Source organism: Thermobia domestica, chromosome 15, assembly GCF_964235325.1.
Source record: "Thermobia domestica chromosome 15, izTheDome1.hap1.1, whole genome shotgun sequence".
NCBI lineage: Eukaryota > Metazoa > Arthropoda > Insecta > Zygentoma > Lepismatidae > Thermobia > Thermobia domestica.
Window position 1 is genome coordinate 88,121,284 of NC_137468.1, and position 22,854 is coordinate 88,144,137.

Genomic DNA, 22,854 nt, shown 5'->3' on the forward strand with positions numbered 1-22,854 from the left:
AAAATAACATCACCTTTATCAGACGCAATATGATCTTGTATAATTTGAATGATGAAGGCGATGTTACTAGGGCTGCACACGAGACGAGACGAAACAGCGTTTTCCTGACAAAATTCGATTCAAGACAGTTCTTCCAATAGAGAAATCTACATTTTTCGAGTCGAGACCAATTTTACAGTACATTTTCGAGACAAGACTGCCTCAAATTTTATTTCGTGCGTATCCTTAGATCTTACATTGCCGACACTGTTACACAACCTTTACTGTTATAGATTTAGTATTTTCAGTTAGTTTTATTTTTATTAATGAAGTCGAATATTTCCAAAACTATAATGAGCAGTATCCTGAATACTCATAATTTCAAAATGTTGCAAGAAATCAGCCGATAATCATGCGATCCAGGCGTTTAAAACTTTAATAACAAAAATTTTCACCAATATCTCCTCTCGTGTGTTATGTAATACATTTTTTTTAGGAGACAACTAATAAAATAAGTTTCAATAAATTCATGATAATAGGACTTTCTTATTTTCTTTGTACTATTGCATGGTATGCTATAAGTGTATCATAAGTACTTTAGATAATTGCGCGTATTATTATTAAGAGACCATAAGTCATAATCTAACTTATGATAGTTATTTAAATAAAATTACCTGTTGGAACTAGTATTCCTTTACATACTCATATATCTATTACTACATACTTTAGCAAAGGGAAGTATGGAAATTAATATAACTATACTCTGAATATTAATTTTGTTTGATACATTTTCTTCCATTATTTGTGGATCCACAATGATAATACTAGTTAATTATACTCAAGCTTTGAGAATATGCAAGGAAAATATCTTCGAGCAAATTCATTTAGTGTAAATATTACAGTATAAATTACAATTTATTTATTTATTTATTTTTGCTGCATACCGTATACTATAAGTTCTATATTATAGATTTAAAATATTCATAGTAATTACCTGGTATTAAATAAAGCCATCTAAAAATATTAAATGAATATACAAATAACTTATATAAACTATAATTACAAAATATCAAATAACTTGCAAAAGCTCATAAAAAATATTTGAGTGCGACTTTGATAGCATTGGAGATCATTTAGAACAAATGTTATAAAAATAATTCAATAAGTATATAAACGTAAACTGTCTATGTTTAAGACAAGAGCTTACTATGCAGAAAAAATTTTATTCATCTCTATACTACGAAATTTTAAATTGAAACTGGGCTTAAAATGAAAGTTACACGCACTTAAGTTTAAGTACACAATAACCCCAAGCGTATACTGAAGAACATCGTGTTGGTGGGATTTCTTGAGATTCTCCCATTTCTCTCACCGCCTTCATTTCACCATTAGTTTCATCATCATTCAACTGCATTTTTTCATCGCTTCTTTTCACCTATAGTGCACACCCACAAGATGTTAAACTGGTAATTTCGTCATATGGAGCATAATGGAGACCTTTTTTAAATAATTTATTCCAAAACACATAAAATGTCATGTATTATTTGTATTGTTTCGCCACTCGAATCTATGATTTATGACTTACATATATCTCTCCTCATGATTAAACCAGGTTCGATTCCTAGAGAAATAACATGTTGTTCGAATTACATGTAAAATCACGTCTTACATAGTCCCGTTGCTGAATTGGGATCATAAAATAGAAAACAATTATTAACGATTTACAAAGCTGAAAATGTGTTTATATATTAGATCTATATTAACTTTCTAAATACTATTTAATATAAATGCCTAAAAAATAGGATATCTTCACATACACAGTGTAAGTTAAAATATGTAGCCTCCGCCTTTAACTGCTTCTTCCCATATTAGCTTAGACTTATCTTGATTCTTTCTCTCCACACTTTACACTTCTGTACTAGTCCCTTGATATTGATCTTGTTTGGACACAGGGGCAGTTAGATGAACTCGTTGATTATTGTTATTCCGTCGAGTAATGTGTTCATGCATTGGACTCAATTCTTCAACTTCTATGTCTGACGATCTTTTACCTGAAAAATACTCTTCTATCTCCTGCAATGTTTTTCCTTTTGTTTCCGGAAGGAAGAAAATAACAAAAAGTGTACCTAATATTGACATTGATCCATAGAAATAAAATACTCCGTAGTTGTGCATGGTATCAATCATATTAGGATAAACCTTAATAATGATAAAGCTGAATATATAAGCCATACATGTTGTAAGCCCACCGGCCATTCCACGTATATCAGAAGGAAATACTTCGCCAATCATTGCCCATGGTAAAGTGAGAAACCCAATAGTACTGCTAATAATATAGAGAAGAATTGAGGCAACCGGTATCCAATTAACAGAAGAGTTTCTTCTCCTAAAAGTTCGTATGCTAAGGAGATAAAGATATGTTGCTAACACGAACATTGACAATAACATTCCAATACCTGATACTATTGCAGGCCATCTTCTTCCGAGTCTCTTTAAAGCTAAACTCACGATTAAAGTTACAAATAATCGGCTAACACCAATAAGAACTGTTAGGAGATAGTCGTTAATTATGCTCCCAGCTTGCTTCGAAACATCGACTGCATAGAATATTACAACAAACACTCCACAAAATTGTTGAAAGAAGAAAAACACGTTCATGATAATTAACGGTTTGTATGCTTCAGGCTTGGAAAAAATGGCAAGTTTTTCTTTGAAAGATAAAGTAGGTTGTGTTGCTTTGTTATGATGTTGAATCATTTGTTCCCATTCTGAAGCCAGGTCTGTATCGTTTGCTCGTAATTTTGACATTGATTTAGAAGCCTCTTTTAAGCGCCCTTGCGATATCAACCATCCTGGACTCTCGGGAAGAGCCAAAGTCACTAAGAATGCAACCGTTGGGAATATTGTACTTAGTCCAGCTACAGTTCTCCAATGCAAGTAGGACCCCATAATATAAACAGTAAGAATACCCAAAGCCATTGCAATTGAATTCCAGCACACCAGCATTCCTCTTAGATGTGGTTGACTGATTTCACCAACGTAAACGGGCCCTGGAGTGCTAGACATTCCTGTTCCAAGTCCTGTGAGAATCCTGCCGACGTAGATCATCGGAATGTTTTGTGCAGTAGTAATGAGGCACCAGCCGAGTACGCAAGGAATGTTGATGGTTAGTAGAGCTATTTTACGTCCAAAGCGATCCATCAATGATCCAATAAGGATGCATCCAAATGGAGTTGCTATTGATGCAATGCTAGCTGAAAGAAAAAATAATTTGTTTTATAATTAGTGGAACGGAAATCTTAATTCATGAAACATTTTACAAAGAGAGTACAGTGTAATATAATGTATTTAATTTGAAGAGGAGAAATAAGATAAAATATTCTCGCTATATCACAATAATGAAAAACAAACGGAAAAGAGGCAGATGGATTAGTAACGATATGCATATTTCTGAAGAATGCTAATTTGGGTTTGATACCAATTTACGTCATGTGGATTTGGAGATGTATCAACAGAGTGTACACGCTTAGGTATCTACACATTTCTTCCCACTTCATTAGTCCTCAATTGTTACGTTATCTTTGATTTCTATTCCTCATAGTCTCTGGAGATTCGAAAATCTAGAGTATGCTCTCCAGACTGTTTCTTGAAATCTAGTCACTAAATTGTCAAAATTACACAGTTTCAAAAAGAGGAATCCAATTTTCAGAACTCTATAACTCAGCAATCACAAGTCGACCGTAGTTGACATGGATATCACCTGAGATGGTACGTTATAGAGTTGTTACTGACCTATGCGTGATATCTTTTCAAATACAATAATGGCAGGATAATCGAATCCAACAAGTTTTATTGAACTCAAATCTGAACGCTTTTGTTGAGTAAAAGAGAAAAGTTTCTTGAATGTTAAGATTTATTTATTTATTTAACAATCACCAGATACAGCTCAGAGATCATTTAATACTTGTGTGACGAGGCAACATCCCATCTAAGCAGTAAAGTCAACCTAAATCATGTTCGAATCTGGGAACTAGAAAACCCAGTAGCACAAACAAGATTTTTCGATAGTAAACGCGTTCTGTGCTGTTTCTGCAACAAATGTTTACGACCCTTTCTTTTTCGAGGAAAACACAGTTAATGGACGATCTGCCTCGAAATGCTGGAAAACGGGCTTGGTAAAAGTTAATGAAAAGTCAATATATTCATTTTCCGTCAAGAAGAAGCAAAACCACATTGGTGTCAGCAGGTTTGACAGTTCTTAAATAACGCACTGATTCAATATTACGTAAGTCTCACAGGGGATTTATTTTATTTCTCAACTCTTTAATGAATACGCAAAACTCTATTACTGTCAACTCATCTACCAATATTTCCTTACACATTGATATAGTATACATGAGTGTTCTCATAATTTCCTTCAATTCTGCTAACAACTCATATATTAACACCAATTAACATATGAGAAACAATTTTAGGTATAAACAAGTGGCTCGTTAATACCAGTTCCGCTCATACAAATAATTATCCAGTAGATTAGTACTATCGCGCTGAAAGTGACCATAATATAAGAGTGTTTTTGAACCTCCATTACCAACTGATATGGATAATCTGAGAAACAGAATCATAGTCACAGTGAATTCAGAGGAAGAAAACACTCTGGTGAGAGTTTGGAAAGAATTCAGTAATCGCTTCGACTTTGTCCGTGCGACAGGTCGAAAGCACATAGAGCTAGAGACCTGCACGGGCCGGGCCTGGCTTGGGCGGGCCGACTCTCTTATTTCTTTGGGCCGGGCCGGGCTTGGGCGGGCCGACACTGTTATTTCTTTGGGCCGGGCCGGGCTTGGGCTGGCCGACAGTGATTTCTCTTCAGGTCGGGCCGGGCTGGGGCCGATCAATTGCAATTCTTTAATAATTATTGACTCTCGTTAAACGATAATTGGAATAAAACCAAACGTTGAAGAAGTGTGTCCGTGAAAAATGTTACAAAGAATGCAATAGCTATTTACAGTTTGTGTTGCTCCACTTTCACTATAGAGGATTGCAGGCATTATGCGGTAAATTGAGCTCTGACCTTGACCTTCACTGAACTCAAAATATAACAAGAAGGGGTGGGAATGTTTTGCCTGTCGCTAAACAATATTGCCATCTTCACTTTATGCTAAAAATCAATTTTTGTTACAGGGAGTGGAGATTTTGTTCTTTCGATGACAGGCAAAGTTCTAGGAGGCAATGGTGCCAGGTTGCAAGCGTCAGGTTGTAAACCAGAGTTTAGTAAATGTTTCTGAGGTTAGGTCAAATTTAGTACTAAATTTTGAGAAAGATTGGGGCTCGAGCTAATATTTTTTTAAAAAATTATCGGGCCGGGGTCGGGCCAAAAACTTTTAAAATTTATCGGGCCCGGGCCGGGCTTGGGCCAAGAATTTTAAAACACTTATCGGGCCGGGCCGGGCTCGGGCCGAAAATCTCCAAGATTTTTCGGGCCCGGGCTGGACCGGGCCTAGGTACGTTCGGGATGGATTGGGCTCGGGCCGAAAAATTCGGCCCGTGCAGGTCTCTACATAGAGCACTTATAACATGAACAGTAAAACTTGGCGACTCACTAAACTATTTGTAGTTTGTTTTGTAATTATAACTTGAGTCGCCCAATTCCAGAATGCCTCTTGTCCATTGTTTGGAATGTGTTACTTTTCTTTTAAAGGTTTTTGTTTTGTTAATACATAATTTTACATCATTTATTCCATTTAACGTTTTCAAGTATTTATTTTAAATTTTATAAAAGTTATTTTGCTTATTTTCAGGGATAGAAATTAAGATAATAAGCAAAAAACAAACTAATTTGTCAAAGATTTTGTATAATAGGCAAGAGATGCTTCGGAATTGGGCAACACACTTATTTTATTTGCACACTTAAAGTCTTGATATTAACTTAAAATCTTTTTTATAATCCAGTATTTACGGTATTTATATGTATGTAATTACTTATGAACTAGCCTAAGTCATTACATATGCATTTTATTAAGCATTTTGTTTACACTGCTGTTACTTTCAATTAACGTTACGTTTAAACTGGATTCCCTTAGATATATTTTCATTTCTGAATATTTCCCGAACGAAGAGTGCAATTTTTATACATTAGAGTGGTCGAAAAAACCTTTTTCCCATCTTCGATGATGGGTAGTGAGGAACGGTTCATTTGGGGGTGTTAAATTTATACATAAAATTTGAGATTTTTATGTCAATTCCTTTATTTGACAAAAATGCCTTGAAAGAGTGCGGCCAAGTTTAGCCCCAATTTCATCTCCCCATGAATTTGCCCGAACGTAATTACAATCGATAGCTTCCAATGCGTAGAACATACCTGTGAAGGAACCAGAGTGCTCAGATGCACCATTCCTGAGATATCGCGTTCCAAAGGTGTGGGATGCCACGAGATGACACCAGCATCGAGGTTAAGTTCGGCGTGGCACTTTAATTTATGAAACTCAATCAGAAACATTCTCATCATGGGAAGCATTTTCAATGCGAAGAGAAAAGTTGGATAATCGATGACCACGCACAACAAACTCATGGTTGTGGCCGTAAGAGAAGTACCAAATAATGGTGGCTAGGTGTGATCAACATCCTACTTACGTTCTCCAGATTCGCACGGACAGTAGTAGGCAATGATTGCCGCTCTACCTGCCTTCGCCTTGTCCATCAGCACAAATATGTAGTGCTCGGTTCGATTGCGATATCTCGACTTCATTTCTGAATTAACCAGAATGGGCTCCGCAACGTCGAAGTCTCTAAAATCAATCTGAACACCAAGCCTAGCGCGGTAGTCTTTCATATTGGCTGATAAAGAAAACATCTTCTTGGCATGTTGTGTGCTGGGCGTAGTAGCCCAAAGCGTTGCGCAATTGGAATGGGCCCAACGTTATTTAAGCTTCTCCAATGACATTTGCGGGAATTGCGCCATCTCGTAGCACTCCACATCTTTGGAATGCGATATCGTAGGAACGGTGCATCTGACCACTGTGATTCCTTCACAGGCGTTTTCTACGCATTGGAAGGTATCGATTGCACTCTAGTTCGGGCAAATTCATTTGGAGATGAAATTGGGGCTCCAGGCTAACGCTTTGTTGGCCGCTCTCTTTCGTTACAACGCTGATTTTTAGAAAATATTTAACAATATGTTTTTTTTTTTTTTTTTAGCTTCATTTGCGTGTACATTCTTGTTTAGTGTTTCAAATGCCAAAAAATCTCTGATTAAGTATTACTTAGGGGCTATGTTCCTCCTAACTTAGCTGATTTTTTAATCGTCTCATTACGTATAAACAGGGAAAAGCTATAAGGTTTGTTTCATTTCAAGCTAGTTTCCTTCTTTGTCTGTTTATGTTCCTTACAATTTCCTACTTATTTTGTTCTATTTGATGCGTAGATATGTCATATTTTTTAATGATGTCACGCAGTACTCCCTAATTACAAATCCAGAAGTGCAGGATAGTGTGGGATAAGGTGGAAAAAAGCGATGTTTCTGCATAAAAACAGTCAATCAGGGCGTTTCTCCTGTGCTCAGTTAGACTGCGACATTTGCTCTGTAAACACTTCACTTTTACAGGAAACTTTTTCAAGTGCGATACAGTTCTTTTGCATGTTATTATGTGAAAAACTTTGCGCACTGCGTTGTTATTAAGAGGAGTTTACGAATGGCTAGTGAAAAGGGCCATTATTGTCAAAACGCATGCAGTAGTGAAACTTAATCTATGCTGGCACCGTGAAAATTAAAAAAACATCCAATTGTCAATTTATGCAGGCATCATACTCAATTTTGAAAATGAAACGATTATTTCCCATTGACCAATTATTTTTTTTAAATGTTGATACGTACTCTTTTCAATGCAACTAAACAAACGGAATATCCTTACTTTAAGATGAAAATTATGACTTACGAACGAAAAAAAGAAAGAATAAAAATAACCGTAATCACTATTAAGAAACTATAAAGCAAATTGTTTCAGGTGACTCTTTAATACTCAATCTTGATTTGTCCTTGATATTACTACTTCTAACTCAAACAAGCAACACCATTTTTAGAGTGATACACAAACTTTAAATATTTGAAAGAATTGTAGAATAATAAGTTCTAAAACATATACCACTTTGAAGATAACTTTGGCAATACCGGCATATCATTCGTTTGCCAAATCGTTTGATTCAATATATTTTCATTTCTGATTCATTCCTACAGATTTTCGGGCATTGTAACAATTTACATATAATTAATTCTTACATATTTCTTTTCTAAATTTCTTTCCTTTTTTTCGAACGTAGCATGGAGACGAGGAAGAGGAAGTCTATTGTAGTAAATACTGTACAGTATATACCAACTGAGTTTATTAAGAATGTGAGAACATATAAAATAGGAGGGTGAACAAGAGTCTTTTTGAAAATATTAATGATTACATGGACTAAGAACTAGAATTTATAAGAATATGAGAAGTACAGAGTTCTATGCAACGAACAAAACTGTATGTAAAAACCAATGGGAGAAGTGATAAAGAACAGTTTGAGTTTGAATGGGATGTTCTTGATTTATTAAGAATAATCGCTAGAAAGTTTATTGGATAAGGAAGGAGATTAACGTTGTGTTCATTGGTCTAACAATGGTTTTTGATCAGGTCTACTGGGAAATCTTCGTAGGAGTGCTAAAGAAGATTGGGTTGGATGGAATAGAAGAATCGAAGACTCATCACAAATTTACGCATAAACCACCGGTTAAGAGTTAAAGTAAGGAAAGATATGTGAAGGAAGGCTGCAATTGATAGAAGGATTAAGAGGTATACGATTTGCAGTTGATACAATTTTTGTTATTCGAACTGAATAGATAATAAATTTGCCGTTGGAAAGCTTGAGGCGGAATACTAATGAGAAAATACTACGAATAGTAGGAGAGAAAATAAAAAATACTTAGAATATTGTCTAAGAAATTGTATTTTAAGTGAGTGTAATAGAAGACATAAAGGAGGAAGAAATTAAGAGAGTTGATAGAAGATTACAATATGTGTGGTATAAGGTCACGTAATTTCTACGTTAGGAAGAAAGAGTAGCAAAGAGGTATATACATGTAAAATTCTCGATTTACAACAAGTAGTGTATCAATTAAAGCAGAATATTTACAGTGATGGCAAGTTTTTATAATATTGAATCAGTGTTTCTCTCGGAAAAAAAATCTCTGACTTGTCATAAAGTTACTAGACAAATATATTTGACTTTTTACAAACCAGCACATTGCACCACATAAAAATATTATGAAAATTCATTAACAACAAAACTGTTGGAAGATTTAATGTATTACCATACCTACCTATCCAAGAAGCTTCCTCCTCACCCACTTGTATGGTGCTGTTAGAAGTTTGCAACTGGGGCAGTGCTACTGCCGAATAACCAAGACTCATTCCAGGAGAAATTCCGGCCAAATTTGCTGCAAATGTTGCCAGAATCTGCAAAAATATATATTTATTTAATATGATAATTTGAATGGATCGACGTATTAAGCTTTGAAAGAAACAAGCAAAATAGCTCAATCAGTTTCTGTGTGATATTCAATGAAACAAATGCCTCAAGTTGGAATAATTAGTTTTATTTTTTATTTTTAGAGTTATCCCAGTGTTAACGCTCTTAATTTTTTGAAACTATTACGCTTAGATTTCCTACTATAATCTCCTAGGGCAAACAAAAAAGCCTAAAACTTGAAAAAATGAACCTCCATAATCCTACGAATCAAGTAGTTATAAATATCAACCTTGAAAAATTTGATTTTAATATATTAAGGTTGGTTTGTTGAAGTTTGGCTTCTCTTTCCAGCACCGAAGCTATATGAAACGTGGACCTAATAATTTTAATTTGGAATCTGAACCACCAAGTGCATTCAAATTTCAAGGCTTTCCCACCGAGAATCAAATCCAGAACCCCGTCCACAGATGATTCGCGTAAACTAGACACTAGACATTACTCTGTGAAAGGCAGTAGCTTAAGGAGTTATAAATATTTAGCTATCAGTCACTCAGTCAATTATGAGTCTATTAGTTGTATTTTAAGTTTACGTAACAGATGTTTTAACAGTACTTTAGTGCAAATCTAGCTTTAGAATAATTTACTTTAAATGTTAGCATATAAGGATCAGCTTTCAAGAATCGCATAGTAGAATTACGAAAACAGCAATGGCATATTCGGGGTAGAAATATAGTCTAATGTTACTAATATCAACAGCAAATCAGGACATAAGTCAAGTATACTTTACTCATCGGAAGATTTTTCCAATCCCATTTCAGACGGATTTATAATTCATTGAGATTATTAGGAAGTCAGATTCTTTCAATACTATCGCAAAAAGAAAAGTTTGAGCATTATCCTAAAATCAGAAACAAATGTTTGAATTTATTATAGCTTCTTATTCTCAATTGAAAGCTCTTAAGGTCTCGTAAACTATGTTCACGGAAAGCAAAATTAAATTATTCAAACATCTTTATGATTTTGCTTCTATTTATAATCTTGTTATAAACTGATTATTACCGTCTTGATTTCCAGCAACAGCTACTACTTTTGTAGTTTGGTTCCAGACGAGAAATAAATCAATGCAAGTTCGTATATATGTTCTACTTATATTTTATACAGCATTTCTATGCACATTAAGAATCATAGATCATTTATATTGGTATTGCAGGGAATTTACTTAATTATAATTTTTATTACAAAGCTCCGAAGGGCTTATTCTGACTCAGAGGCAATATTAACTTTTGTGATGTGTAGTGAACACTGCCCAAGTCTCATTGTTATTATTGCTAGTTTCTTCCTCTATGTTAGCAGCTTCTTTCATTCAAGTTGCTCCCCGATCATTTTATGATCTTCGATTGTTCAGTCATAGCCTGACCTCTTGTTCTAGAGCATATAAGGGAGCAAATGGTAATACCAAATGGCGGGGATTTCCGAACGCACTAGTTTTGAGAAAATGTCGACGATGTCAAGCAAATCTGCAATGTTCAGTAGTCTCTTCACATAATGTACTTGTGCGAGAGATGTGCATGCGCAAGTGTGAGAGCATTGAACCAATTTCATGCCTGTATGCTATAAGGGTGTGAATATTTGTAGCTACATAACACTAATATCATTTCGATTTGTGTAATATGTTATTACTAGATATGTTGAACATGGACCTAATAATATGTAACATCATCTCGACTTTGTTCTTTCTTGTTCAGGTATAAAGTGTAAAATTCAATTTATTTTTCTAAGTAGTCCTTATATTCATCAAATAGTAAATCTTTATTTTAAAATTCTTCTTAATTTATTTTGGTTTTTTACAACACGCTTCTTTTTAAAATTTGCTTTTAAAGTCTAGCTCATTCAAATCGGCGTGTGACACTTTTATAGAATACATTTTAGACCAGAAAACAACTCTTTCTTCTAATATTGTTTCTTTTAATTTATCTTTCAATTTAACGAGAATATTACCATATCTAAGAGAAAAGTAAAACATCTTCCCCGATTGTATCAAATCATAAGCACCGATATATTTTATGTAGAGGAGGTATGTTTAACACCGAACGGTTAAGAATTTCAACTTATTTTCTGAAAGACTGTAAACTGACAAAAGATTTGCGTATTGGTCCAAAAACGGACATACTGCTTGATCATTATAAACAGTAGAGAATACATAGCAAGTCTGAAAATTCGAATTTATTTTACTAATGAGGTACTGTAAGTCGGAACGCTCTACCTATAGTAACGAAATGTATATCAGATTGTCGAAAACACTTTGAGCCTATAATATAATTAGTTAAATAATAGAGTTTATATAGAACATATTTAATCAAAAATATTATGATTCATAATTTAATCAATTTAATTTAATAATAGACAATTTGGAGTAATATTTTTCATAACATGTGTTCATGCAATTTTTATGTATAGAATGTTTTAAAAATAGGAACGACTCAGAAACCTCCAATACCTCATCTACTCACTATATCGAAATTATTATTTGATATTTAAACATATTATAATTTCCAGTATTACGGTCACGGTGAATTTCCATGCAGGTATTTAGTATTCTCTGCACTAACTTTTAAACCCATGTCCGTGCAGTTATTAAATAAAACATGTGTGCATTATCTCCTAGTAGCTTGACGTAATCAATATAAGATTCCTTAAGATTGCTGAAGTCCAATCTTTAATTTTTCTTATACAGTACGTAGAGTACTCCAGAACAAAATTATATAATATTGGTGACAGCGTATCTCTATGTTTTATCCCATTCTCGACAAGTAAGATCGTGGACGAGTATTTTCCAACTTCGACTTTATTTGAATTTTAAAGCTCTTTATTAATCTAACTTGCTTTTTTGGTTCACAAATTCGGCAAGAATATTTTATAATGTTTCCTTTGTAACTGAGTTGTGTGTGTTCTGAAATTACCGGGATTTTGTATTCCATTTCTTTTCGATTTTTGGCTAATTGTAACTGATTGGTAGATGATCAATTTTACCTAAATCCACATTGATAATCTCCAACAATATCATCTGTGTATGGGGTCAATCTTGCTAAAAGAATGTTTGAAAGGATTTTATAGAATGTTGACTTAAAAAAGTGATGCCTCAATAATTATTACATATGGTAAATACTACTTACATATAATACTATTGTCATAAATTGTGCATACAACGTATTAACAACGTAGATAGGATGTTGCTTATATTTGTAAATAAATTACGATGTTGGGTTGTTATTGATAAATTACGAAGGTTCTACGAATGAAAGGATATGTGATCATGTTTAATATGTGTTAGTAATTAAATATTGTGGGAATGTATAATAAGTGTTTTACGATGTAAATGCGAATCATCATTTGAAACTGAGATGTGATATGTGCAGCACTGTAGCCAACACGTTTTTTCTAGAGAAAAGGGGCTAATGTAAACCAAAAGCCTTTTTGGTTACGCAAGCAACCATACATATGTTCATATTATACACATACTCGTATGTACCATAATCCCCGTAGAAATGCTAATATGAAACTACCTAGGTCCAGGGTTGATATGTTTAAAACAAAATGTTTAAAACAAGTGTTTACAACATGTTTAAAACGAGGGCTGTTGTTTTATTCAATTTGTTTTAAACGTTTTAAACAAATTGTTTTAAACGTGTTTTTTTTTTTTCGATGGTGGTTGAACATGTTTAAAATAACTAAAATTTCAGATTGAGTAAGTTAATTTAATTTTCTATCAAACAACCCATCCTTCGCAGGATTTGTGCATGGAGTAAATTACAAGCAGAGTTATATTCTTATTATAACAGCAATTACTGAACGAAATTCTGCACATCAATGTGCGTATAACTAAACCAACAGAAATTCAAATGAAGTATTTTAACATTTCTTAATTTCCAAGAATAACGGAGGTTAAACACACTATACACTATTCTAAGCTCCAAATTCACAAATTCAAAACTTGGGTATTTTTTGATCACTATCATTTCCATAATAATGAAGAGTTCTCACATCATAAGCTAGAAGAAATGCTCTGACAAATACAATACAACTCATAGAAAAGAGCAGTGACTAGCCTACAAGGAGCAAATGACATATTTTAACTAAACAGTTTTCAAGATACATCTCTATCTGCAACATGGGTAGCTAATAATGGTTAATGTCTACAGCATAATAACACATAGACGCCCGACAGGGATTTTAACAAAATGGTAGACTCTCACGTTCGGGGCTCTGGTGACCCCCCTAATTATCACAGAGTCATGAGTTATACACCATTGGAAAGCTTATAGACCCCAAATTCCAATGAGGTAGTATTCGTGAAATTCCCGCCGTATTCGTAGAAGAAAAAAAAAAAACAGACATAAAAATCATTAAAAATATGAAAATATTAACTTTGCGGGGCCCTGGCAACCCTTGCAGTCACCCTACGCTGACAAAACGATGAATGTGTAGGCCACATACTTGTGACAATAATATAAGAAATGGTAGCCATTGCTGCCATTGCGTAATGAATTCGTTTTAAGTAGGAAATATTAAAAAAAAATAATAATAAGCGCAGAAAATATTCATGGAATTAGACATTCTCTCCCCTCCTCCACTATAGTACCACGTCCGTATGCAAATCATTTTTGCTGCACACATCATGTATACGAACAAGAATTATGCTTCTAGACCACTTCAGTGAAATATATCTTGTGTTATATGGGACCGTCCCGAAAATAAATGTAAATTAACCAAATTTGACTCCCTCTTCCTCTATAAACAACAAGTACACATACAGGTTACTATCATGTAGGGGACTACTTCATTGCTTCACATACCAATTTTTATGGATGTACCACAAAGGGGGAGGAATACCCGCCAAAACCTGATGAAAAAAATTTGATGAAAAATTAAAAAAAAAAACTTCATCGTCCCTCTCTCGGCCGTACATACGTACCCCCTATGTACATAAAATGCAACTGACGGAAAGCTTCATCCCTCAAAAACACTTTGGTACCAAATCATCTTTCTAGCTTAATTAGAGGCTGAGCTATTGATGTTTGTCGTAAAAATAAATGTAATTTACGTCAAAAAACTGAAACTACAAAAATTGTCTAACTTTGCCCCTTTCCTGCTCCCCCATATAAGCAAGAAGTACAAATACACGATATTATCATGTAGTGGCCTACTTCATTGCTTCACGTAACAATTTTTATGAATCTATACCCCAAGAGGGGGAATGACCCCCCCAAAAAACTGTTAAAAACAAAAAAAAAACACGATATTTACCCTCCTCCCATATACATAAAATGCACACCAGCAAAGCTGCATCTTTCAGGAATAAATTGGTACCAAAACCATCTTCCAGCCTTAATTTGAGGTTTAAGACTGAGCCATTGAGGTTTAAAGCCCTGACAGCAGTTGCGTCATTGGGCGTTTAAAGATTAAGAATGGAGACGACCAGTAGAACGTAACACAAAGAAACTAAGCTACATATTCCGTGAACGGAGATCGGGAAAATCCCGATTTCTTTTTCCGAAATTGAACATTTGGACCGAGATTAGGGAAGTTCCCGAAATTTGATCTAGCGGTTGAATATAGATGGCAAGCAATACCTAAGAGTGTAAAAATGTAATATATATGCCTATTTAGATCATTGTTTTAAACAAAATAAACATTTCAAACATGTTTTTTTGTTTAAAACAAAGTACTTTGTTTTAAACGTTTAAAACGTTTTAAACAAAAAAACATGTTTTAAACATAAAAAACGTTTTTTTCAACCCTGCCTAGGTCTATATGACTTCCTTTACACAGAGCTAAAGACTTAAATATTTTATATTTTCAAGTGTTCATTCAGTTGTCTAATGTTTTTGATGGAAGAATTGAGAATGTAGGAAAAGAAAAAAATCAAACTTCAATTTTCACTCGTGTAGACATTACATTGTTGAAATACGGATGTTAACAGTCTATATACCTACTTAAATTCAAAGATTGTAGGAAATACTCATAGCAATGAATATAGGCAAGGGCGCCAATCAGGGGGGGTAAGGTGGGACGCTCGCCCCCTAGAGAAAATTGTACTTCAGAATATCGAAAATCCAATAGAATTTTTACATTAGTTACAGCAAAATTTGAAACTATTTTTGAAACGTCACTTATACTTGAATTCCCTTGGAAACCACAACATGGGCGCCCTTGAATATAGGGGGGAAATGTTTATGGACGTCCATTTATTTGATTTTGATCTTATATGAGTATAAATGGTATTAAAAACTCGAAGAAAAAATCAGATCTAACTCAGTCGCTGTTATACAATAGTATAGTTTATAAAAATCTCATTAGCTTTGTGTTCTAAGAGTTTGTCTATTCGTTATTACAGATTTATTCATTATTCAGCAACCCATAAGAGAACAGAGGGAATTAAATCCAATACTGCCTCTGCGGGAAATATTTTAAAAACCTTAGCCTTGAAAAGTTGTTAGAAAATTAGCTCATATTTAATTTCTTACCTATCCCCGATTATCTGTTCATGAAATCTGGATTGCTCTGTGCTTGACATTGGAAAAGAAATGTATACTCAGAAGAAAACGAAGAACAAATGACTAACACTTCCTTTCTTAAAAGTAAACAATATAATAAAATGTTTTATTATAATGTGTGATTTGTTTTGCTACAGTTACCTCCTCCCTGTTAAACCAACAGGAAGATATAAACGAAAAAGGCTATAGGCGAGGCATTACATTGATAAGCTACTCATACGGCATGTTCAAACAAAAATAAAAATTACGGCATAGCTATTTTTGTTCTTCCACTAGGTCATCAGAGCTATTCACGTTCATGTGAGACTTTCCCAACCTATTGACAACAATGTAAGTTTATACATGTATATATGTTTGTACTTGTATATACAGATGGTTATCAAAACAATGGAAGCATCTGTATGGAATGTAAGGTAATAACATTGAAGATGCGTGTGCAGTCCATCGTTGTTGCATGTAATATGTTAGGTAATCATGTTGCATATGAGGCGAGGTAGAACCATAGATGTTCATTTTACTTCGATCTCACTCACCCTCGCCCTCGCAGTGGCAGTTGGCCCTCGCCCTCGTGCTGGAAACTTGTCCTCGCCCTCGCGAAGGAAGTTGTCCATCACCCTCGCCCTCGCAGTGAAAGTTGGCCCTCGCCCTCGTTCACCCTTGCCCCCACAAAGGGAGTTGTCCATTGCCATCGCCATCGCTCGCCCTTGCCCTCATATCATTGAGGGCGAAGTTATTTGAGGGTGAGGAAGCCCTCACGAGGGCCTCCCTCGCGAGGATCAGCTCCTCAATTTTCCAGCCTATTTCCTGAATTATTTTCCTAACATACGTCCTTAACAAAGAAAACTAAACATACCATTGTATAACTTACTCCGGATCACCTAAAATGGAACAAATCTTTGACTACTCCACGCTTAATATTACCACGAATATGTTTAGACAAAATTTGAATAGAGTTTCCGTTACATCTTTCGGTGCAAACTAGTGTTGCCCATGAGACGAGACGAGAAATAAGGTTTATCATCTCGTCTCGTAAATTTTATAGACATATCGTCTCGTCTCAATTATCGGAAACTTCATTATTGTCTCGATTCTCGACGACTCACTTCTCGTCTCGTTCTGTAAATTTACGTACAAAATGTGTTCCGATATATACGAGGGCTGCTATATATATTTCTGGCCTAATAATGAAAATACGAATATTTATCAACGAAAATGGTTTTATTGTTTTTCAAAATATTCTCCATCAAGATTTATACACTTTTGCATGCGCTCAAACCAATTTTCGAAGCACTTTTTCCACTCCGATTGAGACACCTCCAAAACATGGTTTTTGAATGCTTCAACAGCATTTTCTGGCGACGAAAATCGTTGACCACGCATTTTTTTCTTGATGTGTGGGAATAAAAAGAAGTCATTGGGTGCCAAGTCAGGGCTGTACGGCGGATGACCCATCACTTCGACGTTTTGGCCGGTCAAAAATGCGCTGGTTTGAGCCGATGTGTGAGAGCTCGCATTGTCATGGTGCACAATGATTCGTCTTCTCTTGTTCATTTTTCGAATTTCTCCGAAGACTTCAGGCAAACAAATGGTGGTGTACCACTCAGAATTGACCGTCCTACGTTGCTCAAGCGGAACAGTCGCCACATGACCAGTTATGCCGAAGAAACAGGCGACCATTTGCTTCGAAGTGCTTCTTCCACGAACAACTTTCGTTGGATTTGGCTCGTCTTGGAAGACCCACACGGTCGATTGCTGTTTTGTTTCGGGCTCATACGCATAGATCCATGATTCGTCACCTGTGACGATCTTATAAACGTCTTTTGAAGCACCGCGATCGTATTTTTTCAGCATTTCTTTACACCAATCCACACGAGCTTTCTTTTGAGCGATTGTCAAATTGTGCGGGATCCAACGAGAACAAACCTTTTTTACGGCCAGGTGTTCATGCAATATCGAATGTATGCTGGTGGAAGAAATGCCTAGGCATGCCTCTATCTCACGGTAAGTCACATGACGGTCTTGCATTATCAGTTCACGTACGGCATCGATGTTTTCTGGCACAACGGCTGTTTTTGGACGACCTTCACGGAATTCGTCTTTGAGCGAGCGTCGGCCACGATTGAATTCGTTGTACCAGTTTTTCACAGTGCTATAGGATGGTGCTTCGTCGCCATACAAAGATTTAAGTTCATCGATGCACTCTTGTCGTGATAATCCACGTCGAAAGTTGTGAAAAATGATCGCACGAAAATGTTCACGAGTTAATTCCATTTTTTTGCCAAGTTGATTTCTTCAAGTACCTGTAAAAGAAAAAAAAATTGTCGTAAGTCAAAAAGTTCTGAGTACATTTATGCTACAAAATGTCAAACTTTCCAATGGAAATGTCAGATTGCACCTGGCAACACTTAGTGTTGCCTAGGCCAGAAATATATATAGCAACCCTGTATATATATATATATATATATATATATATATATATGTGTGTGTGTGTGTGTGTGTGTGTGTGTGTGTGTGTGTGTGTGTATTTGAGCATATAAAACTTGGTTTTGGGTGGGAGAAGAGGAAAAAATACACAAAGAAATCGCACTGAGGCTATACCATCCGGACGTTCATGGACGTACCGTATCACTCAATATCTATTTTTGCAACAGGAGTAAGAAATAAACTACTGCTCAATCAACTTCAGAACATATTACTTGTTTCCACAACCTTCACGCAAACAATTCACTTAATAATTAAGGGCGAGCCTAAATGAAATAAATGAGCGCGAGCCGAACTGACAATTGAGCCCGAGTGCGAGCCCAGTTGAAAGAAATGAGACCAAGCCCGAGGGAACGCGAGCCCAGTGCAAAATGGCCATCTATGAACAAAAGTCATTCCATCAAGTCTTTTTCCGTCTGATCTACTGCATTCTGTTGGTTCTCTCACTGATTGTGTTTGTTCAGATATCACCGCTCTTAAAATTATGTCATTAACTGCTGAATGAAGTGAGTGACTGTCTGTCTACCAGTACTCTTTAGACATGACAGGGTAGACACTTTTTATCTAAGAAGTTTCTAGCACAGGCAGGACAACAAAGAGGCACACTCGCTTCTAAACGTAGTGCTATTTCTATTCGGAAACTTTCATTAGAAACATGCAAATATTATATTCATTTGCATTATTATTTTTAATAATTATGTAAAAATATACAAGAGAAATTGTCTACTGCAATTAAATGAAAGGAAGAATATGACCAATCTTAATCTTCCTCTGACATCAACTTTTCATCTAGGGGACATGGCAGATGTTATGTTAAATGGACAACAGCATATTCAAAATAGTTGTTAAGGAAGCTTGTCCTTCTCCCTCGCGAAGGGAGTTGTCCATCGCCCTTGCCCGCCCTCGCCCTTGTGCTGAAGACTTGTCCTCACCCTCGTTCACTCTCGGCTGAACATCGTACTCCAATAGACCAATCCACGGATGCGGAAATACAAAATACAAAATGTTTTTGTCAAAGTTACTTGTGATCCGCCCATAGTAACTGAAGTCAATGACTCCTGTTTGTCAGCTATTGTTTCTGACCTAGAGGAGACATCCAACAAGACTGCTTACTAGTGTCCACTCTGTACCTTAACGACGAATACTACAGTATTTCATACAAGTAGAAACAATGTTACGAGGAATTGAAAACTTGATTTTTTCAAAGGACTGTACTTGAAAAAAAGTTTTCAGATAAGTGTAGTATCGAATTCCATTCATGGTTTCTGATATATGTAAAAATTATAATACCGTTCACAATAATCTCAAACCATTCGAAAAATGTGAAAAGAAAATTTAAAATTTGATATATTGCTTAAACCGGAGTATATGTGGGAACTTTTTAAAACAATTTCTTATTTACTTTGTTTCTATAACATTCAAAAACGTCTTGTGGTAAGTGTAGTTACAACAAGTCCTCGGAATTACATAATTTTAAGCAGTGTTGCAAACTTTTACAGTGTTTACAATATCTCCAGAACAGTTTGAGATATCAAATTACTGTAAATGGCATTGTGATGTTCACAACTATCGAAAACCATCTATGTAACTGGATGAGGTATTTTAGATGTAGTTCTTTTTTAAATAAAGTTTTTCTTTTAAAAAATCAAATTTTCAATCCATTGTAACATTGCTTGTATCCATTCGAAATTCGTCATATCATGCTCATAGTGTTAGACACTAAAGTTCTTTGGATGTACATTTCTCCGCCTGTCTCAAATGTGGAGGCCACCAGAATTGGGATGTTTGCAATAATGTAGCGTCATTAGTTTGTAACACTGCATAATAAGTGTGAAATCGTGTTTTTTTTTTTTTTTTTTTTATTCTACATGTAGATTTGAACTATGCAATAACCTGACGTAGTGACATTTGAAAACACACAACTTTATATTGGATTGGCAATACTGTTAACATTGTGGTACGACAAAGTGTCCCTCTAGTGACGTTTGCATGGTACAAAATTTCAGTGCTTTTTGTCTATTAGTTTAAAAGTTATAAAGCCTTATCTTATACGCGGTGTCCAATACAAATGCAACTCGGAGTTTGGGATAGTAGAACTTTTGAACCTGAAGCGATACATAAATAATGGTTATACCAAAATGAAGCTTTGTTCATATGCATATTTTTAAACTAGGAAGCAACGGTTGAGGTACACTAGGAACTACACCGTGTTGCAGATGTAGTCAAAGTTTTTTTTTTTTTTTTTTTTTTTTTTGCAAAACATGTAAATTGACTCATAACTCATACATGTGGATATTCTGTCGTTAACTTTCAGTTTCTTTAGTTGGAGTAGCTTGGAAACTATGGAGTATAAAAAAGGTTTTTCATTTCTACCGATAACTAATTGGATGAGGCCTCAGTAAGGGCGAACTAGGAAAATCGTAGTTTTCATAAATTAATACTCTGATTTGGTAGCACTGCTGATATTTTAGTGCATCAAAAGGTGTGTTAAGGATCTGTTTACATTATGCAATTCCTGAAAACAACGAAAAAGAAAATTTGAGATTATCGTGCTAAAACTTTTACTTACATGCACCCGCAACACTGCTATTCATTTCTATGGGGATACTTAAAGCAAAAGGTATACAAGAACAATTCTCGAACTATACAAAACCTGTAAACGAATATTCGCAGTGCTTCGAACATTTCTACTCTTCGTAAAGTTGCTGCCAGCCTGGTGAAACGTGTGAACCAGTGCTTGAATCAAAAGAGGGAACACTTCCAGCATCTGCTGTAGAGCTGATAACTGATTTCGTGATAGTAGCAGTGTTGCGGGTGCATGTAAGAAAATGTTTTATCATGATAATTTCAAAGTTTCTTTTTCGTTATTTTCAGGAATTGCATAATGTAGACAGATCATTAACACACCTTTTGGCGCACTGGAACATCAGCAATGTTGCCAATTCAGAGTGTTAATTTATGAAAACTATGATTTCCCTAGTTCCTCCTTACTGACGCCTCATCCAATTAGTTATCGGTGGAAATATATATATATATTTTTTTACTCCATAGTGTCCAAGCTACTCCAACTAAACAAACTAAAAATTAACAACAGAACATCCATATGTATGAGTTATGAGTCACTTTACTTGTTTTGCAAAAAAAATTGATTTACACCTTTGGTTACATCTGGGAACACCGTGTGGTTTCTAGTGTACTTCAATCGTTGCTTCCTAGTTTTAAAATATATGGATGAACAAAGCTTTATTTTGGTATAACCATTCATTGTGTATCGCTTCAGGTTCAAAAGTTCTACTATCCCAAAGTCCGGGTTGCATTATATATTGGACACCCTGTATCTGTTTCTGCAGTTTGTTTATGAACAGCTCGGGAAAAGACAGTGATAAGTCACATTTTCTAAATTTCGAGTAAACTGGAAAAGAAGTTTCAACATTCCTATGCAATACAATGCAATGACACATACCTCCATAAGCTTCCCTTCCATCTGAAGGTACATTTCCGAAAATAAACTACCTACATACCGTTCTGTGGTCCTATCCCGATCCATTCTACCAAGTAATTCAATTTCACCGGAAGTGGCACTTACCACTGTCTCCCCCCGAGCCTTTTTTTTTCAGACGGCCTTTACTGAACACTTGTAACTGGAATAGTATCTGGATTAATATTGATAAGATTTTATTTTCCCGACTTGTGCACGTAGTTTATGGTTTCGTATTGTTTATGGCGTAATTACTGGTAACCAACGAGTGATCACCTCTCACATAATGCGTGTTCCCAGTATAGCCAGCGGTTAAAACTGTGTCAAGTTTTGTTATCATTTGTCGGGTGTCTCCACAGTATTTTTACCCGTGGTATTATCTCACGTGATTACTGTTGGTATCGTCAAACTCGAAATAACGCTGTATCTTGGTTTATTGGTCATGCACCCACTTAAGGCTCGCCGTTTGCGAATGACTTTTTGAAACGCACATACTAGAAAACATTTATTCAAATACCTAGGTACCTGTACGTTCACGTAATAAGTTCGCTAATTTTCTGTCTCCTTTTAACGTCATTATACAATTGGATTATGCGTGTATATATGATAAATCTAATCTAGGATAACAGAACTTTCTTGGAACTCTGTGTCATCTATAGAAAATATTATATGTTTATCAGTGTGCTTTATTTTGGATTTCGTTTTTAGTTAATAGTCCTATCCCTTTCAACAATGACGCTAAATGAAACGTGGACCTACTGCTTATCATGGAACCCGAACCACATGAACTCCCGCCGGGAATCAAGCCCAAGGTTTTCATATCAAAGACGCGTACGCTAACAACTTATTTACGAGGGAACTCAATGG

General features: G+C 35.3%; 1 protein-coding gene across 1 annotated transcript in view; it reads right to left on the bottom strand.

Moving 5' to 3' along the window:
- Positions 1-339: 339 nt before the first annotated feature.
- LOC145671555 (facilitated trehalose transporter Tret1-like) overlaps positions 340-22,854 on the bottom strand; it is a 29,875-nt gene continuing 7,360 nt past the window's right edge. Inside the window, exons 2-3 of the mRNA XM_081740743.1 lie at positions 9,326-9,461; positions 340-3,233 (exon numbers count right to left, since the gene is read on the bottom strand). Coding sequence (XP_081596869.1) covers positions 1,885-3,233; positions 9,326-9,461 — 1,485 coding nt within the window. The 3' untranslated portion in view covers positions 340-1,884. The remainder of the gene's footprint in view (positions 3,234-9,325; positions 9,462-22,854) is intronic.